General features: G+C 30.3%; 5 protein-coding genes across 5 annotated transcripts; 2 read left to right on the forward strand and 3 right to left on the reverse strand.

Annotated features, from left to right (window-relative positions):
- Positions 1-908: 908 nt before the first annotated feature.
- On the reverse strand, positions 909-2045 carry PGO_072290 (hypothetical protein, conserved; the record flags this gene model as incomplete). The annotated part of the gene is made up of 1 exon (XM_028687102.1): positions 909-2045. One exon carries the CDS (start codon positions 2043-2045, stop codon positions 909-911), a length of 1137 nt encoding a protein of 378 aa, XP_028542903.1.
- Positions 2046-5700: 3655 nt separating this feature from the next.
- On the forward strand, positions 5701-7490 carry PGO_072300 (hypothetical protein, conserved; the record flags this gene model as incomplete). Its single annotated transcript, XM_028687103.1, has 3 exons — positions 5701-6782; positions 7047-7143; positions 7356-7490. 3 exons carry the CDS (start codon positions 5701-5703, stop codon positions 7488-7490), a joined length of 1314 nt encoding a protein of 437 aa, XP_028542904.1.
- Positions 7491-7893: 403 nt separating this feature from the next.
- PGO_072310 (proline--tRNA ligase) lies at positions 7894-9672 on the reverse strand (the record flags this gene model as incomplete). The annotated part of the gene is made up of 1 exon (XM_028687104.1): positions 7894-9672. One exon carries the CDS (start codon positions 9670-9672, stop codon positions 7894-7896), a length of 1779 nt encoding a protein of 592 aa, XP_028542905.1.
- A 1849-nt stretch (positions 9673-11521) lies between these two features.
- On the reverse strand, positions 11522-13295 carry PGO_072320 (protein phosphatase-beta; the record flags this gene model as incomplete). The annotated part of the gene is made up of 2 exons (XM_028687105.1): positions 11522-12255; positions 12581-13295. The coding sequence occupies 2 exons, from the start codon at positions 13293-13295 to the stop codon at positions 11522-11524; spliced, it is 1449 nt and encodes a 482-aa protein (XP_028542906.1).
- Positions 13296-16486: 3191 nt separating this feature from the next.
- Positions 16487-17847, forward strand: PGO_072330 (thioredoxin-like protein 2; the record flags this gene model as incomplete). The annotated part of the gene is made up of 5 exons (XM_028687106.1): positions 16487-16564; positions 16790-16897; positions 17206-17272; positions 17582-17662; positions 17792-17847. The coding sequence occupies 5 exons, from the start codon at positions 16487-16489 to the stop codon at positions 17845-17847; spliced, it is 390 nt and encodes a 129-aa protein (XP_028542907.1).
- Between the last annotated feature and the right edge of the window lie 702 nt (positions 17848-18549).

An 18549-nucleotide genomic window follows, 5' to 3' on the forward strand; every position in this document is an offset into this window, starting at 1 on the left:
AATGGATACACAAATAATATGTAATATGCATGATGTACATATATATCACATATAAACTATTACTGATCCACACACAACCACCAGCAGCAGAAGCAACAATAACAGCAGCGATGGAAACAATATCAATAGCAAGAATAGCACACATGCCATATGCAGAGAAGACGTTTTTCCTCCTTCCTGGGTATATGCCAAATGTTTATTTCTTCCTTTTTTTTATGTCTACAATTTGCTCAAAATTCTTAACGCACTTAGCTTAGCATCATGATTCATAGATTTATTCACTTCCTTAAAAATAATTGTGAAAACTATTGCAGTGTCTTAAATAATTTTGACCATGAAAAAAAAATTTTTGTAAAATCGATTTACTCTTCAGATGGTGCTCAATAATCCCCTGCATTTACTGCTCTGTTTTGACAAGGTTGTTAACTAAACATTTTTTTTTTTTTGCAAATAGCAATTATTTGCCTTCTATATGTGCGTTAACTGTGCACTATGTTTAGGGAGAGAAAAAACCATGCACTTATTTAGTCTGTCCCCTCCCTAAACATATATATAACATGCGAACGTGCTGACATGCACACATACACACATACACAAATACACACATGCACACATACACAAATACACACATACGCACATATGGGTATGGTTTTAAAAGTGGGTAAAAGACACAAACTTTGCATGACAAATACATTTTGTAACAAAAAAAAAAATTTTTTTTTTTTTTTTTTTTTTTTTCTTTTGAGGTGTGTGTATGCAGTGTCCCAAATACATTTATTTAATTTAATACTATATATGATAAAAGAAATTATGAACAGCAAGGTAAATTTTGAAAGGAACAAATATTTGGACTGTTTTCACTTCTCAACAGGGCGTTTTTGTGTACCCACAATTGCTTATACCATTTGTTATACCCCCGTTTGGTAACCCCCCGATTGATAAGTCCCGGCTTGGTAAGGGTCTGTTTTGTTGGGCATCGTTTGATATAGGTTCCTATTGTTAGGGAAATAATTTGGATTGGGCAAGTTCAACGTTCCATTATAGAACGGGATACTAGTATTATTTCCATAAACTCTTCCATTTAAGTGTTGATTTTCCCCCCCTGAGGTTATAACATCATTTCCACATAGGTTATTGTTGTCATTGTTGTTATTGCTGTTATTGCTGTTATTGTTGGCATTGCTGTTATTGCTGTTATTGTTGGCATTGCTGTTATTGGGTACCCACGGGTATGTGTACTGTCTGTTGTACGACATGTTTAAATTATCACTTGCTGACGTATTACTATTTATGGTTTGATTAACTGCAAAGGGTTGTGTGTTATTTTCTACAGTTTTAAGACTATAATGCATATATGGATTATTTTGTGATTGTAGTTCAAATACCTTACAGGGTTGGCTGAATATTTCAGATGGCTGTGGTCTCTCCTCTTTTTGAATAATCGGAATTGATAAAATTTTTAATGTATGACCTTCTATAATTTCTGTCTTTTTTTCAGGGACACCATTATTATGTTGACATGGAAAATGTGCAATAACTTCTTGAGTTATATTTCCCCTTACAGGTACAGTGTTATATTTTGAAAGTCCATTTATATTTGGTGATAAATTATTTTCTTGACTTTTTTGTGTTTTTTTCTCTTCAGATTTGGACTTATATAATTCGATTTTTTTTTTTTTTTTGAGATTTTTTATATGCAAATAGAAAAATAAAAGAAAATTAATTGTCACAAATAATCGAAAAATTAAAAACATTTTGTTAAATTCACTATCTATTATGTTTGGATATACATAATTTTTATATTCATATATTTCTACTAATAGTATAATTACTACCACAAATATTGACGATTGCATTAGTCCACTTGAAGCTAACGATATGGAAACTATTGTCATGATTAATAAAACGCCAAACAAAATATAATCCACTTTGGAGAACACTAGAAAATACATTTGAAATATATATGATCCGAAATAGAAGAAGTAGCACAGGTAAAATAACAGCCCGATTGCTAAGCTCGAGCATACTGGTTTTCGCTCTTCCATTTTGGTGGTGTGTGCGTGCATAAATTTGGTGTAATTGTAACGTTCCGGATGTTTTTCTTAGGATTTATATATACATATATATATATATATATATCTGTTTATGCGTGTGAAATAACACATAAAAAATATAACTTAAGGTCATGTCAAATGTGTAAGCAGTTTTCTGTAAATTTAAGACATATATAGTGTGTGTCCCCTTGGTTGTCACAAAAATTGACGTTTATGGTTTTTTACGTTGTTCCTTTTTTGTGAATTCCTTTCGTTAAATGAGGTAGCTTTAATTTATTGTAACTTAGTGGGTTTTCTTGAAATGTGACATGTTTTGGTGTAGCTTAATATGCTTTGATATAGACTAATTTTTTTGATATTTTACTTTATTTTGCTTGTTTTTTTTTTTTTTTTTTTTTTTTTTTAAATTGCTCCTTTTTGACTTAATTTAATTTTTTTTTAGTTGGCTTGGTCTTTTCGATTACGTTTGATCAAGTCCATTCTCACAGTTGCATTGATACTACTTCTGAGCAGTCTTTAAAAATCGTTTATACAACACAAATATTTGAGCATTTTAGCAAAATGGACAAAACAAGAACAAGCGAGAAAAAAAAAAAAAAAAAAAAAAAAAAAAAAAAAAAAAAAAAAAAAAAAAAAAAAAAAAAAAAAAAAAAAAAAAAAAAAAAAAAAAAAAAAAAAAAAAAAAAAAATAAATAAATAAATAAATAAATAAATAAAACAAAATAATAAAAAAAAAAAAAATAAATAAATAAAGCAAAATATTAAAAAAAAATGAAACAGAGTAAAATATTAAAAAAAATGAAATAGAGTAAAATATAAACAAAAGGAAAATGAATAAAGAGAATGTGCCACTTCAGTTTCGATTTTTTTTATTTTTCTCGAAATGTAGTACCTTATTCGCAGTTTTTTAACACTTTTCTATTTTCCTTAAATGTGTGGTTACGAATATGTAAATATATGACTATCTTGTTGTGAAGACACTTTTTAAGAGCATATTTGCATTTCCACAAGTTTGTTTTTACATTTGTAACTTTATGAGCTGTTCACATTTTTTTTTTTTTTTTTTTTTTTTTTTCTAGCATGTACACATGCATGTTGAGAAAATTGTCTAAAAATGTATGAACCGTTCATATAAAAAAAAAAAAAAATAATAATAAAAATAATAAAAAAAAAAAAAAAAAAACTTCACCATGTGATTTATGCATATCTACATCATCGAGATAGACACCTCGAATTATTAATACACAGCGTAAACTGTTTTTTCCTCAAAAATGGAAAGTTATTGTATTCTTTTTTTCACCCCCATTTTACACTTAATTGTATGTATTTTTATTTTTAATATGTACAAATCCAGAAAAGTTTACCTTTTTTGTTTTATTTACTACTTTGTTTACCCCTTCCTCCTTCCCCAAACAATGGTCAATGCAGTAGTATATACATTTTACAAGGCACCCCTATTAACATTATCCCTATGATCGAGTATGTTAAAGTGCGTTCTCAGTTGTAAGTATGGGTACATTTGTGTAAAATATTAAAGTTTGAAAATATGAAAAAAAGAGAGAAAACATATACACATATTAAGTGCAACCAATTGATGAACAAATTAAAAGCAGGTTATCCCCTTTTTCATATGCTTTTCCTTCTTGAGGTCATCACCACAAGAAATATTAATATCTCCATTTTAAGACATGTCTTGGAGGTGGGAGAGATGTAATATAATGCATGATCCTTTTTTTTCTCTTTCATGGAAAATTATTTAGTTTATAAATCATGCATGAATAATCATACATATGCATATGATTTAAATTTTTTTTTTTTTTTTTTTTTTTTTTTTTTTTTTTTTTTTTTTTTTTTTTTTTTTTTTTTTTTCCTTTTTTTTTACCCCTTTTTTTTTTTTTAAAAATGGGGAAATTTTTTTTTTTTTTGGCCCTGATTTTTTTAAATTTTTTTTTTTTTTTTTTTTTTTTTTTTTTTTTTTTTTTTCTCTTATTCGATTTTCATTTCCTCCATTATATATACCCCTTTTCGTGTTTATAAAAATGGGAGAAATTATATTTTTGTTGGGCCATCTCAGAAAGCATTATTTTGTTTTTTCCTTTTAGTAATTTCTGAACAAATCTAAATCTTTTCAACCATAAGGGAATGAGAAATATATTCAGGTTTTGCACTATCATTTTCGCAGTTTTATTTTTTCCCAGTGGAATGGGTTTCATTTTGATTTTTTTTTTTTTTTTTTCTTATGATTACGCCAATTTTCTGGTAAATGCATTTTCTAATGCTGTAATGTATGAAGGTATTTCAAAAAGGAGAAAAAAAGAGACGGAGGATTGAGAAATAAAAAAAAAAAAATTGCCTCCTATATTGATTGATAATTTTCCTTATCTTGTGTACACAAAAATGACGTATGTTGCAATTTATGTAAATCTGTGAATAGGGGTAAGACATATCTAAATAAAACCATAACGTGATGATACAAAAACAGGAAGAAAGCGTTCAGGCGATAAGTATACCTTTTTACCCTCTTTCTTGTGAATCCAAATGTGTAGTGGGGTTTTATCACCACGTGAATGAATAATATTTTTAAAAATGTACGATTATAACATAGTGCGTACAATTTTTTTTTTTTTTTTTTTTTCACAGTAGTTTTTCTGCTTAAGTGTTATTAATCGGACTTTTGTAAAATAAAATGTCTGGAATCCTGTTTTTTGGCCCCTACTTCGGGGATGTACATAAATTCACGTATGCACGGTTGTCTTTATGCCCAGTTGAAGCAAAAAGGATGCATACCATGGGCTTCATGAATGTATGTATGTGTTGCAAAAATGAGTAAATAATAAATAGATCCATATTAAATAGATACAATTAAATAAATAAAGGCACATGTTTGCATATTGTAATGGATCTTTAAAATTACAGATTTATTCTCCCAAGTGTTGAAGTAACGGTGAAAAGGTGCATGTCGCAGGTATCCACAATAATTGTGATAGCTTATACCATACTATATTTATATTTATATTCATATATATAGATATATATCAAGCCTATGTGCAAAATGGCGAAAAGATTTTAAGCAGAAAAATAGGGCATTTATTTTTGCCCCGTATTAATATTCCATAAAAAAGTAAAAATTACATAAAGCAAAATTAAAGGAAATTAATTTATTTTTCCAACTAAGAGGTTATTTCAAAATTATGGAGTTTCCTTAAGCGTGTTTAAAAAAAAAAAAAAAAAATTGCTCCTTTTTTTTTTCTTTTCCTAACCTATTTTGCGGATTAGAGGTCGTGGTACCAAAACGTTCAAACTGTTAAAAATGTGATAGTTTTAAAATAATATATAATAAAAAAAGAAAAAAAGAAAAAAAGAAAAGAAAGAAATCGTCAATGAAGCTACCGAATGAATGATCCAGTTTGTACCAAGACTATATGTTGGAATAAAAAGATGAAAAAGCAAAATTTCATACGCACCAATTTTAAAATGTAACAAAAAATGCTATTTAAAAAAAGAAAAAAAAAAAAAAAAAAAAAAAAGCATAATATAATACAATAGTGCATATGAGCCCCCAAACCAATGAACACTGCCTGAACAAATACTGTATATAATTTTCAGCAAGCAAACAAGTCAGCTTTTTAATTTAAGCTTACGAAAAATGAATGAACATAGCATTTCCAGAAAACAGAAAAAGGTCCAAAAAAATGACTTCTTCAAAGATATTGGGAAAATGAAAAAGAGCAATATGAACAAATCTCGTGAAAAGAAAAATAAAAATTTTAAGAAAATCAGAATTAAAGGCACAAAACAGGAGGGGAGGCTTTTGTATCAGTCTACTAATAATAACCTGCATAGTAAGGGAGAAAAAAGACATGCTGACCATACTGCAGTTGAAGTGGATTTCACAAAGAAGGAGGAATTATCTAGTATGTCAATACCCATAAAAGTTACAACAATGATTAATAAAACGAATTCCGGTTTTTCCTTATGTGGGTCGAAAAAATGTAAGAGTAGTAACGTTCTTAAGGATAAGAAAAATAAATTGATAAATAAAAAATTAAAAAAAGAAAGGAGCACTGTCAATAAAAATATACAAGGGAAAAAAGAAGGGGAATATGGTCATCAGCAAATTCTTAATAAAGCTCGATCACATGAGAATATAACGAATATATTGAACCGCTCTTGTGATATGAGTATCCCACTTAATTACCCAACTTATAGAGTGTTCCACGACAATTACAAAAATGACAACATAGAAAAGAAGAAACAGAAATATAAGAAAAAGAAAAAAATAGGAGAATATCCTGAGGAGATAGTGAATTCATCGATATTTAGATATATTAATGAATACATGTACACTAATAATAGTGAAACAGTACAAAAAAAGCTGAAGGAGACAAAAAACATTTTCAGCATATATCATTCAGGGTATAGAAATCAAAAAAATAAATGGCCAAAAAATCCTGTTAATATTATAATAAATTATTTAAAAAATAATTTTACAAAAACAAGTAAAATAGCAGATTTAGGATGTGGTGAAGCAGAAATAGCTCAGGCCCTACAAGGTTGGTCAGTGATTTCTTATGACTTAATTCAATTTAATGAGCATGTAACAGTTTGTAACATAACAGAATTGCCGCTATCAGATAACTCTCACGATTGTTTCGTTATATGCTTAAGCCTTATGAACACAGACTGGCCAAAAATTATATTTGAATCAGTTCGATGTCTTAAAAGAGGGTTAAATTTTATAAACAAATTTTGTTCCTTTGTATGTTTCACCAGTTGTATTAACACGCCTTCTTGTCTTCTTATTGTTTTGTCTTCTTATCGTTTTGTCTTCTTGTCGTTTTGCCTTCTTGTCGTTTTGCCCTCTTGTCGTTTGGTCTTCATGTCTTCGTGTCTTCATTGTCATCTTCTCCGCTGACTTCGTACCGTTATGTTATGTTCTCCCAATATACAATTTAATTTTTCCTTTTCCTTTTCTTTTTTTTTTTTTTTCAGCTCAACTTTAATTATAGCCGACGCTGTCAGCAGATTTACAAACTACAAGGCTTTCATGAAATTCATGAAGAATGTCGGATTTGCCCTTTCGAACCAAGTAACCAATGTTTACCTGTGGCAGTTTGTGCAGAAACAGCTATACGTATATGCTAACGTATATGCTAACATATATGCTAACATATATGTACTTGCATATTTTGGGCTAAGTAAAAGAAATTGGCCCACTCACGCAATTTAGCTAGCTGCACACCGAAATGCCACAATTTTTTTTTTTTTTTTTTTTTTTTTTTTTTTCCATTCCTTGTTCAGGTAAACTTAGACGATTTTTTTTATGTGCTATTTTTTGAGAATAATAAAAAGGACAATGCTATTTGTGGAACGAATGAAAAAAGAATTAAAAAGGTTTCCAAGTTGTTGGCTCCTTGTATTTACAAAAGGAGGTAAATCTATTTTTGACTAGTTCTCAAAGGTAAGTGGATATATATGTATTTTGTTTGTGTGCGTATATGCGTGGAATAAAAGAGAAAGCAACCTTTCGTTTATGTGCCAAACGCATAGAAATTCTCGTATATGCACGCGAATACACAAAAAAAAAAAAAAAAAAAGAAAGTTAACAATATAACAAAGTAACAAAGTAAGAAAACAACAGAACAACAGAACAACAGAACAACAGAATAACAGAATAACAGAACAAGAGATTGTAAAAAAAAAAAAAAAAAAATGTAACGCAGCGCAATACGATGCAACACATCATAACAGTGTAAAAGTGCAACAATGTAAAATTGTGACAAAGAACGCAGAAGAAGCGCAATCCCAAAGGTACGTTGACTCAAGACGGTGGGAGAAACTAAATAAGCTTGAAATGCCTGAACAGCTGATGAATGGTCATAATTTTTGTTTCTGAGGAAAATCTATTTTTGTACTCAACGGTGATATCGCGAAATGTCATGTAAAGTTTGTTGGATAAAATTGCGTTCGAAGTATCCAAGTGCATATAAAAATCGGGGGGTAATTTTGTTTTTCTTTGATCATTATTTAAGTTTATGATAATTCTATTTGGAACTCCTATCAAATCGCAATTTTTCAATTTCCGCGACAAATGCAAATCCGTGTCATCGTAATATGTATCCACGTTGTTGTTTTTAAATGTATTGTATAACCAAAGGGTTAGGACATATTCGACATCATTACTGTTTATGGAATTGCAAAATGTGTTGTCATCATTTATGCAAAGGGAGGGAGGAACATCTCTATAACTAGATAGGAGAGGAGAATATTTTGTGTCAGTTTTCTGAGGCGCTGTGACAGATGAGTCATCTGTGGGAGTAATAAGATCGTCTCTCTCTCCCTTTAGTACATTCTTCCTAGCTGTACGCATTATTTTTGCAATTTTGGAAGCGGAGTATTTACTTTTTTGATTTTTCTGAATCATATAAACTGTGAAAGGAGCAACCTGTTGAGGTAGACGTATCCCATCGTGATCATAAAAAGTATCAACCAAAAAATAGAGTAATCTGTAAATTCCAATTCCATAGGAACCCATAATAATATCATTTTTTTGATTCTGTTTGTTTAAATACTTGATGTCCAATTTTTTAGAGTAGTAATCCCCCAACTTGAAAATATGTGCAGCTTCTCTATATTTGTCATCTCTACATAAGACTTGGAATTCATGACTTTCTTGTGCATTCATTTTGTCCATTTTTCTTTTTTTTGTTATTTTAAATTGTAATTTTAAATCAGAAAAAATGTTTTTATAACATTCTTTGTATAACTCGTAAGTCTCATATAGAGACATGTCATTACCATGAAAAGAGTATCCATCTTTCATTAAAAATTCTTTACTTTTGAAAAGCGTTTTTTCCAATCTCTTTTCATTTCTGAATTTATAATTGAATTGATGAATTAATAGCGGTAAAGATTTTATAGTTATATTTTCATTAAAAACTTGGTTAATTAAAGATATAGCATGCTCTTCACATGTGGGACTTAAAATATGACCATCATCTTCGATTTTTTTTTTCCCCGCTCCACCCTCAGTTGTGCAATCACTTTTTTGTTGCTTTTGTTTATATACATATAAAAATTCATCACTGTATAATTTCGACCTATCGGATATATTCCACCACTTTTTTGCTTGAAGGATTGACAATACAAGACAATGTGAATTTATTTTTCTCAAATGAGTATTCAAAAAAATTATTATTTTCTCTATAACTTTAAGTCCAAGTGGTAATATGTTATATAATCCATTAACATCTCTAATATAGTTCGCTCGATGTAGCAATTCGCTAGCTTTGTCTCCTTTATGTTTAACACTATCATTGCATATTTTGTTGAAAATATATTCAGATCCTAAGTATGAATTATTGGTATTTATTAAGTACACATTTGTACGATTTTTTTTATTATCTCTTTTTTTCAAAACATTATTTATTAAAAATGCCTTTTTTATTATCTGCACCGTCTCAACTGTACGGATATAATTTGCCAAGTTCAGGAGAATGAAAAATTCCAAAAACATTAAATGCACAGTGTCCATCTGTTTCTTCGCAAACCAGCATCGGGAGACAGATTCCCCATTTTTTATGAACTCGTACGAACGTGAGCATAAGTGTATGTGCATGCATGTTAAGCAGACACCTTATAACTCTTTTCAGTCTTCAAGTATTCACACAAAAAAACAGTAGAGAAGGGTACATATCTGGTGACTTGGTAACAGCTCAAAAACGGTCTTATTCACACATTCATGAGGGATATTCATAAAGTACAAAAATGAAAATTACATATTGGAGGACTCATGATCCTCTTGTTTTCATTGTTTTCTCACTGAAACGGAGAAGCAAGTCAGGGAATAAAATCCATTGTCATGTGTTGTATTATATATACCCGTTTTGGAGGTGTAAATTGGTGGACACATGAAAGGTAAGCCAAAAAAAAAAAAAAAAAAAAAAAAAAAAAAGTACATTACAAAAGGGTGGCTTGTTCTAAAAAAAAAATTCGTGTTAAAAAGAAAAAAAAAAAAAAAAAAAAAAAATTCATACCGTGAACGAAATTTTTTTTTTTTTTTTTTCCCTTTTTTTCACGCTTTTTATTTTTTTTTTTTTTTTCTTCTTTTCTCTTTTTAACACGAATTTTTGTTTTAGAACTAGCCACACTTTTGTAATGGTATTTTTTTTTTTACATTTTTTTTTTTTTTTTGCATTTCCCCACTCGAAGAAGGTCTTTCTACTTGCTGTTCACCTGGCACACATAAGTAAAAAAGTTAGTGGTGATAATATTATTTAATTCAAAAATTTCCTTGAAAAGGGTAATGGTATGCACCCCTATAGGATGAAGGAAACGTTAATGTAAAAATTCATCATATGTCACAAAAAAAAAAAAAAAAAAAAAAAAAAAAAGCCTAATTTTTTGGGGTGGGGCTAACACAATGAAATGGTGTTCATGAAAGTATAAGGTTTGGGCATACACCAAAAACAAAAAAATAAAACAGAATAAAATAGAGTAAAACATAATAAGTATACAAATAAGGAAAAAAAAAAAAAAAAAAAAAATTAGATCCTTCATATGAAAAAGCACAAATGATATCACAAATCAGTGGCAATAAAAAAAAAAAAAAAAAGGGGGGGGGGGGGGGGTCAAAAAGGGAGAAACATATATCTGTTATCTAATATGTAACATCTAATATGTAACATCTAATATGTAATATTGTAAATCTATACAAACGCGTGTAGTAGATCTGCATTGCTTAAGGCTCGACTTATGGGCATGGCGTAGGAAAGGAAGGTGCAATTATTCATACTCGAGAAGAGAGTTTCGCCTTCCCCAGCTCAGCTACCAACCCCCTAAGTGTTTTCCACAAGAACATGGGTTTGGATTGTAAATCGATGAAAGGTATCTCAAATGATTGAATATGTTGTTTTTGGCACTACAGCACGGGGGGGGGGGGGAGCTATATGCTGTATATGGGGGTATGTAATAAACGTTTTTTATTTTTTTTGTTTCTTGTTTTTTTTTCGAAACATTTCCATTTGATGAATTTATCTGCTTGTCGATTCTATATACCATTGGGAGATATGTGGATAGCTGAACGCACACGCGAATTATATACGCAACCCACGTACAAAAAAAAAAAAAAAAAAAAAAAAAATTATCGTGAAACCCACAATAGAAGCAGCATTTTGGGAGAGTTGTGGGATGAGGTACTGGCACTGTGCAGACTTGACTAATCCTCAGAGAGGTTGTGATATTAATAAGTTTAGAGAAAAAGGCAAAGGGCGTGCGTCTTTGTGCGTGTATGTCCATGTGTCTATGTGTCTATGTGCCCATGTGTCTATGTGCCCATGTGTCTATGTGCCCATGTGTCTATGTGCCCATGTGTCTATGTGCCCATGTGTCTATGTGCCCATGTGTCTATGTGTCCATGTGTCTATGTGCCCATGTGAGGTAAATGAATTTGTCTCCTGCCTCTAAGTTCACAACATATAGTCTACATTTTTTCTCAATATTTTTGCATTTGCACGTAGGGGGGCCGTATTGAAAGTGACAAAATCTTTTTCCATATATTCATCTACAAGCATTAGAGAAGCAGAATTTCCGCACCGATAACAATAATTTGGTGCACTAAAAATGGTTACAACCTTTTCATTGTGCATCCATAAAAAACCATCCTGAACAAGTTGATGAGCTCTGCATATACAATTGAGTTTATTCAATCGGAGAAATGAACTTGTTCTTTCTTCACTAAACACAACACCTGCACCTCTTGGAGATGATTTCCATCCTTCGGTAATTTCATCTTCTGGCCCTGCAGGATCGCTCCATAATAAATCACAAATCGGGCCATCTTGTGGAATTTCTCTAAATCTGTCCAGGTTATTAATTTGATTAATTGTATGTAAATATGGTGATATTCCACCATGGTCACAAAATATTTCATTATTAATTATAGCTGTTAATGGTAAATAATCAAAAGCATCTGTTAAATGCTTCCATGCATTATAATCTCCATTATATTTTCTTATGCACTCATCATAAAATCCGTAAACTTTCGTTATTTGTCTACTTTCATGGTTTCCCCTTAAAATAGTAACTCTCCGTGGATATTTTATTTTCAAACATGCCACTAGACAAAAGCATTCGCATGAGTAATATCCTCTGTCTACATAGTCCCCTAGAAATAGGTAGTTCACATCCGGTGGAAAACCACCTGCACAGGAGGGAGAAGGGGGGTGAAGAATGGGGTGAAGAAAGGGATGAAGAAAGGGATGAAGAAAGAGGTGAAGAAAGAGGTGAAGAATGGGATGAAGAATGGGGTGAAGAAAGGGATGAAGAAAGAGGTGAAGAAAGAGGTGAAGAAAGGGATGAACCATAGTCATAGGTTCATTTACATCTGTATAGACGTGTGTGTCTATATATGCGATGATTGCATAAGACGATTAACCGCTCAACAGTTAGCTGTCCCCACTAAAATGCACATCATGGTCAAGAGTTTGGGGCCCTCTCTCATGATTCTTGCGCGTATCGGACCTTACCTATGTGGAATAACTCGAGGAGGTCGTAGAACTGGCCATGGATATCACCTGCAACGGTGACGGGTGCACTGACTTGGACACAATTCGGTTCCTGTTTTAGAATATCAGTTAGGAGAGTGCACATGAGTTTAACTTCTTCAAGATGCAACAACTCGCACTTTAACAATTTGTTAATCCATTCGTCGACATTATAAGAAAATGTTGTCGAAAAGACGTGAGGGGAATAATTATTTGTTTCAGATTGAATGAGTTGGTCAAAGTGCACATCATTTTTTGTGTACTTCTCACTAGCATGCACATCATCGTTATTTATAAGAAAATCGTAATATTCTTTACTAATGAGTAAATCATTTTTATTTTGCTTAATTTTTTTGTTGTATTCATTTTCAGATAAAATCTCTTCATCAGTTAATTCTTTAACAGACAAATTATCATACGATGTTGTGTAATTATCTATGTTAATAAAACTTTCGCATGTTGAAATTTGAATTCCATTATCATTTGCTAAATTTTTTTTTTTTTCTGACTGTTCATAATTTCCTTCCTTTTCTTGCCTGACTTGTTCAGGTGATTGAGTTTTTTTTTCCTTTTGTTTTTTTTCTTCCACGTAGGAGTTTTGCTTATCGCTACTTTTTTTCATTCGTTTATGGTTACTTTTAGAGTTTACACAATCGCTAAAATTGATGTCTTGATTGGGCGTTTGATTATTGTTCATTGTTCTCCCACAGGTTGAGGGGGAGGGGAGTGAGAAAAAAAAAAAAAAAAAAAAAAAGGTATCACGAATGGGATACCTTCCCTCGAGAACGTACACTTTCGAGTATGCACGTAAGTATTTGGTATTATCTTATTCAACTATTTATTTATTCATTTAATTATTTTATTATTTTACTTTATCATTTTACTTTATTATTTTACTTTATTATTTTACTTTATTATTTTACTTTATTATTTTACTTTATTATTTTACTTTATTTTTTAGTCTTATTATTTTATTTATTTTTTTTTTTTCCTTGTCAATTTATTCACACATACAGCCTTCCTCTGGAGAAAACCTTGTAGTTGTGAGGAATGGTGAAGATACATCCACTCGCAACAATTCTCAATCACAAAAATTTTTACGTTTTTTTTTTGGATTTGTCTCTTTACACATTCGTTTCTTCTATCACTCTGTTTGAGTAATTTTCACTTTTTAAAATTTGGAAAATTTGTTAAATGGTCTCCTCTTTTTGCATGAATTTCCGCTTGAACAATCTCATATGAGCATTTCGCATAATTTTTTTTTTTTTTTTTTTTTTGCAGTAGCTGTAGAATCCTATAGCTTTATTTATCTCACTCTTTTTACAATAGAAACCTGTGCATTGACAACTGCGCCTCGTTTTTCGTATGTCTCCTCTCCCTCTAGTATTACAACAAAAAATAGAGGAAAAAAAAAAAAAGAAAAAAAGAATATATTACAGTTAATACTTGATTGAAATTTAATTGGAAGGTTTGAAACGTGCTTGCCTCTTCTGTCTACATGTCTATTCCTGTGATGTAAGTATTCCTATGTTTGCATATACTTGGATATACTTGCATGTGCTTACATGTGCTTACATGTTCTTGCTTGTACTTTTTTGTAAAACAGGTCACATGTATGTAGTAGAACAAGTTATAATAGTGACAAATGGAGGACAAATTGGCAAGAAAAGCAGCTAAAAAATTAGCAGAAATATTGGCAGAAATATTGACAGTAATATTGGCAACCAAACTGACGAAGAAGCAAATTCGACGGCACTAGGGGGTCACTAAAAAAATAAATCCAAATATCTAAGTACGCGTGAAATAAAATCGAGGTTGCTCATATTTATTTACTATCTCACGAGTTGGTAATAATATAAAAGTATGTGCAACAGATCTCGTTTAATTCGTTTAATTCGTTTAATTCGTTTAATTCGTTTAATTCGTTTAATTCATTTAATTTCGTTAAAAAGATGCACCATTTTAGACACAAAAAAGGAGTATGTACTTGTAAATTCAGTGACAAATGGAAATTCACTAATTATACTTTTGGCTTATGTTTTTCTGGAATATATAATTATATCCAATCAAGAAAGAGACTATATTCCATTTGCAATTAATTAATGGGGACTGGAATAGGAGCAAAAAAAGAAAAAAAAAAAAAAAAAAAAAAGTGGGCACTTATAAGAAAGAGAGAATGAAAAGGTTGGTAATAAAACAGGTAAAGATGAAAGAAACATAAGTAAAAAGACGATCGACAAACAAAATGGTGTAAGGGGTCTGATAATATCACGGTGTAATGATGTACCATGTAAGGGCTTAATTAATTAGTGAATTAATTACTTCACAGGTTAATTACGGAGATTAATTATTGAACTCCTTGACGGAGACCCAAATCACCTACACGTTGTATTAATGAAAAAAAAAAAAAAATAAAAAAAAAAAAAATAAAATAAAATAAAAGGTAAAAAAAAAATAAGGTAGCCTAAAGTGAAGAGAAAAATAAAAATGTGATAACGGGGGAAAAACAAAACAAAAATGACGCGAAAGGAAAAGATTGACAAGTTCATTTTTTAATAAAACATAATGTTACACATTCAAAAATACTAAAAAAAAAATAATAAAGTAAGATATAATAAAAGGAAATGCATAGAGGAGTGAAAAAAAAAAAAAAAAAAAAAAGGAATAGCGTGAACGAGTTTGTTGGTTTTGATTAAGTGGATGTGTATGTATGTAGTACATGGTTACACAGGTGTTCACGTTCCGTATGTATCCTTTTGGGGATGGCTTATTTTTTACATACCTTGGAAAAACCTGTGCATTTATTTATGTATATATGCATGTAAGTATGTATGCATGTAAGTATGTATGCATGTACGTATGTTTACATGTACGTATGTTTGCATGTACGTATGTATGCATGTACGTATGTTTACATGTACGTATGTTTACATGTACGTATGTTTACATGTACGTATGTTTGCATGTACGTATGTTTACATGTACGTATGTTTACATGTACGTATGTATATATATATATATATATCCACATACATGTAAGTGTGCGACACTATGTTGCTCCAGAGGTGCTTAAGAAGGCAGAGCAGATATGGGGAAAACAAATAGAATAACAACAAAAAAAAATATGAAAACAAAAAGTGTAAAACGCTTGATTGTTATGTACGTAGTTGTTTTACTTTATTTATTTTTAAGGTAGGAAAGAAAAAAAAAAAAAAAAAAAGGGATGCACTAAGGAATGCTATAAATGGAAAAGCAATGAAACATGTGCGTTGCCTCTTGTACTGAAAATAAAAAAAAAAAAATGTTACCAAATTATAGATTTGTTAATTTTTCTTTTTGTATTTTAGCACATATATTTTTAATGGAACGTTAATGACAAGTAGTGTTGTATACAACATGCATTTTTTTTTTTTTTTTTTTTCTCCCCTTCCAAATGTTAGTGTAGAAAAATACTGGAAAACTTCTACGTCCATATAAGTATACACAATATATATATATATATATATAAGCATTTGGTATGAAATACAAAAGTTTTAACCACAGTCATAGCCCTTGTTCGATATTGTTGTCAAAGTTGGACTTACATATATAGAGAGATTTATTAAATATAAAAAAATAGAGAAAAAAAAAAAAAAAAAAAAAAAAAAAAAAGAAAAAAACAAAAATAAAAGCAAAAAAAAAAAAAAAAAAGGAAAAAAAAAAAAAAAAAAAAAAAAAAAAAAAAAAAAAAAAAAAACTAAAACGGAATAGAGCATAACATTAGTGCTTAAAAAAGAGCATAGTAGGGAAAAATAAAACAAAAAAAAAAAAAAAAAAACTTAACAAAGTTAAAAACGCTTGATCATACATAGAGAGAGACTCAACACAATCAGTCCCAAGTTGACAAAAATGAAAAGGTTTGGTAGGTACTTGGATAAAATAAAAGAACCAATCATGGCAGGAAGCACCCGGAGACATGTCTTCACAGTAAGACTTGCGAGAGGAGAGGGCAAAAAAGGAGAACAAAAAGGAGAACAAAAAGGGCCCATCATATTTGTCTTATGAGTACTCAATTTGAGATAGACTAAGACTGGGAGAGGTGAAACCAAAAGGAAATGTGCGAGAAATCAAAGTGAACCTCCATTCTAAGAGGTCCATTCTATATAATACCACTTTTATTTAATGCAAAAATTGTATTTCCTCCTGCCACAGGAAATAAGTAAAATTGATGAATATCTTCAAAAGGTTAATTCGGGAAAACTTGTTGTGGCACAGTTCGGTGCCTCTTGGTGTGCACCTTGCAAAAAGATGAAACCAATTGTAAGAACTCAAAACGCAGAGATGGAAAAAAAATGAACAGGAAAAAAAAAAAAAAAAAAATTACCTAGCCATTTTACTAGAGAACGTGCTCACCCCCTTATCAAACCGTTAATTTTATTTTATATTATTTTGTATTATTCTATATTATTTATTTTATATTATTTTGTATTATATTATTTTTTGTTTTTTTTTCGAAAAAACGATATGTCCACAATTGTTGACACCATTTGCACAGTGTTCCTTATGTGTGTAACACTTTTACAACCAGCGCGACACATGCCATCTAAAATGGTCCTTTTGTTTAATAGATAAAAATGTTAGGGGAAGATAATGAAGATATTGAATCACTGTATGTAGATATTGATGAACATCCAGGTATGTGCATATATAAAAATAGCGTAACAAAAAAAAAAAAAAAAAAAAAAAAAGTTGTGATGAGTATGATGTAATTTATTCTCTTTATTCCAAAGTTCAAACATTATTTGCAAATTTGCTAATTATAGAGAAATATGTACATTTGTGACCTTTAAACATGGCAAAGTATAATCTTTAGTGTTTATATTAATCTGAACATGTTCATACGAAATGCTTCGAATTAAGAACTTAAGCACATACCATATTTTACCATTCTTCTTTACATTTGGACCATTTTGGATGGGGGAGGGATGTCTTTCTTGTCTTAAGAACTTGGAGAAAATGAAGACATAAATGAATTGCCAACAATTCTACTACGAAAAAATGGGAAATACCTGGATAAAATCGTGGGTATGTTTCTTTTTTTTATCATATATAATTAGTACGTTTAAAAAGCTGAACTCTACAGTTGGGTTTATCACTTTATTTCATCTCGTTATTTTATTTTTTTTTTTTTTTTTTTCTTCCTCATCCATCCAGGCATGAATGAAGAAGAATTGTTACGTGCAGTGAACACACACAAAATTGATAACTAGAGTAATGCATGACAATTTGGAGATATACATATTCTTAAAAACCTTGACGAATCTGTAGGTATACTTATATTTTTACAATTATCATGATATTATACATTATATACACACGCTAATTAATCTAGAAATATGTGGACCCCACACCTACACCCAAAAAAAAAAAAAAAAAAAAAAAAACCTTTTCTATGACACTTTCTCTACACAAGCAGCACAGCGTAGCATAACACAACTGAGATGATAAAAGAAGAGAGAAGATGAGGACAGAGGAGAGAAAAAGAGAGACGATGAGAAGAGAAGAAGAGAGACGATGAGGAGAGAAGAAGAGAGAAGAGAAGGGAACAGAATGCATTCATAAAATGGTTAAGTGCTGTATGGGATGTTTTCCACAATCTTATTTGAAAGTTATTTGAGAAAATTTGTAAGGGAAACACGTAACAACTCAGAAGTAACAAAGTAGAAAAAGTAACATATACGAAATGGAGAGGTTTTTTTTTTTTTTTTTTTTTTTTTACAAGCCTGTTGTGACATTAATGAAGACTTAAAAATAGTTCTTTATTTATCATTTAATTTTTACACTCTATAAAAGTGGTGAACGTTCTATATTGAGAAGTTTAGCCCCCCCACCCATGTGTAATACACTGTTTTAGTATATGTCAAGATAAAAGAAAAAAATCTATGTACAAATGGGCCATGTATTAATGTTAA

This window comes from Plasmodium gonderi (assembly GCF_002157705.1).
Source record: "Plasmodium gonderi DNA, contig: Chr07, whole genome shotgun sequence".
NCBI classification, from domain to species: Eukaryota; Apicomplexa; class Aconoidasida; order Haemosporida; family Plasmodiidae; genus Plasmodium; species Plasmodium gonderi.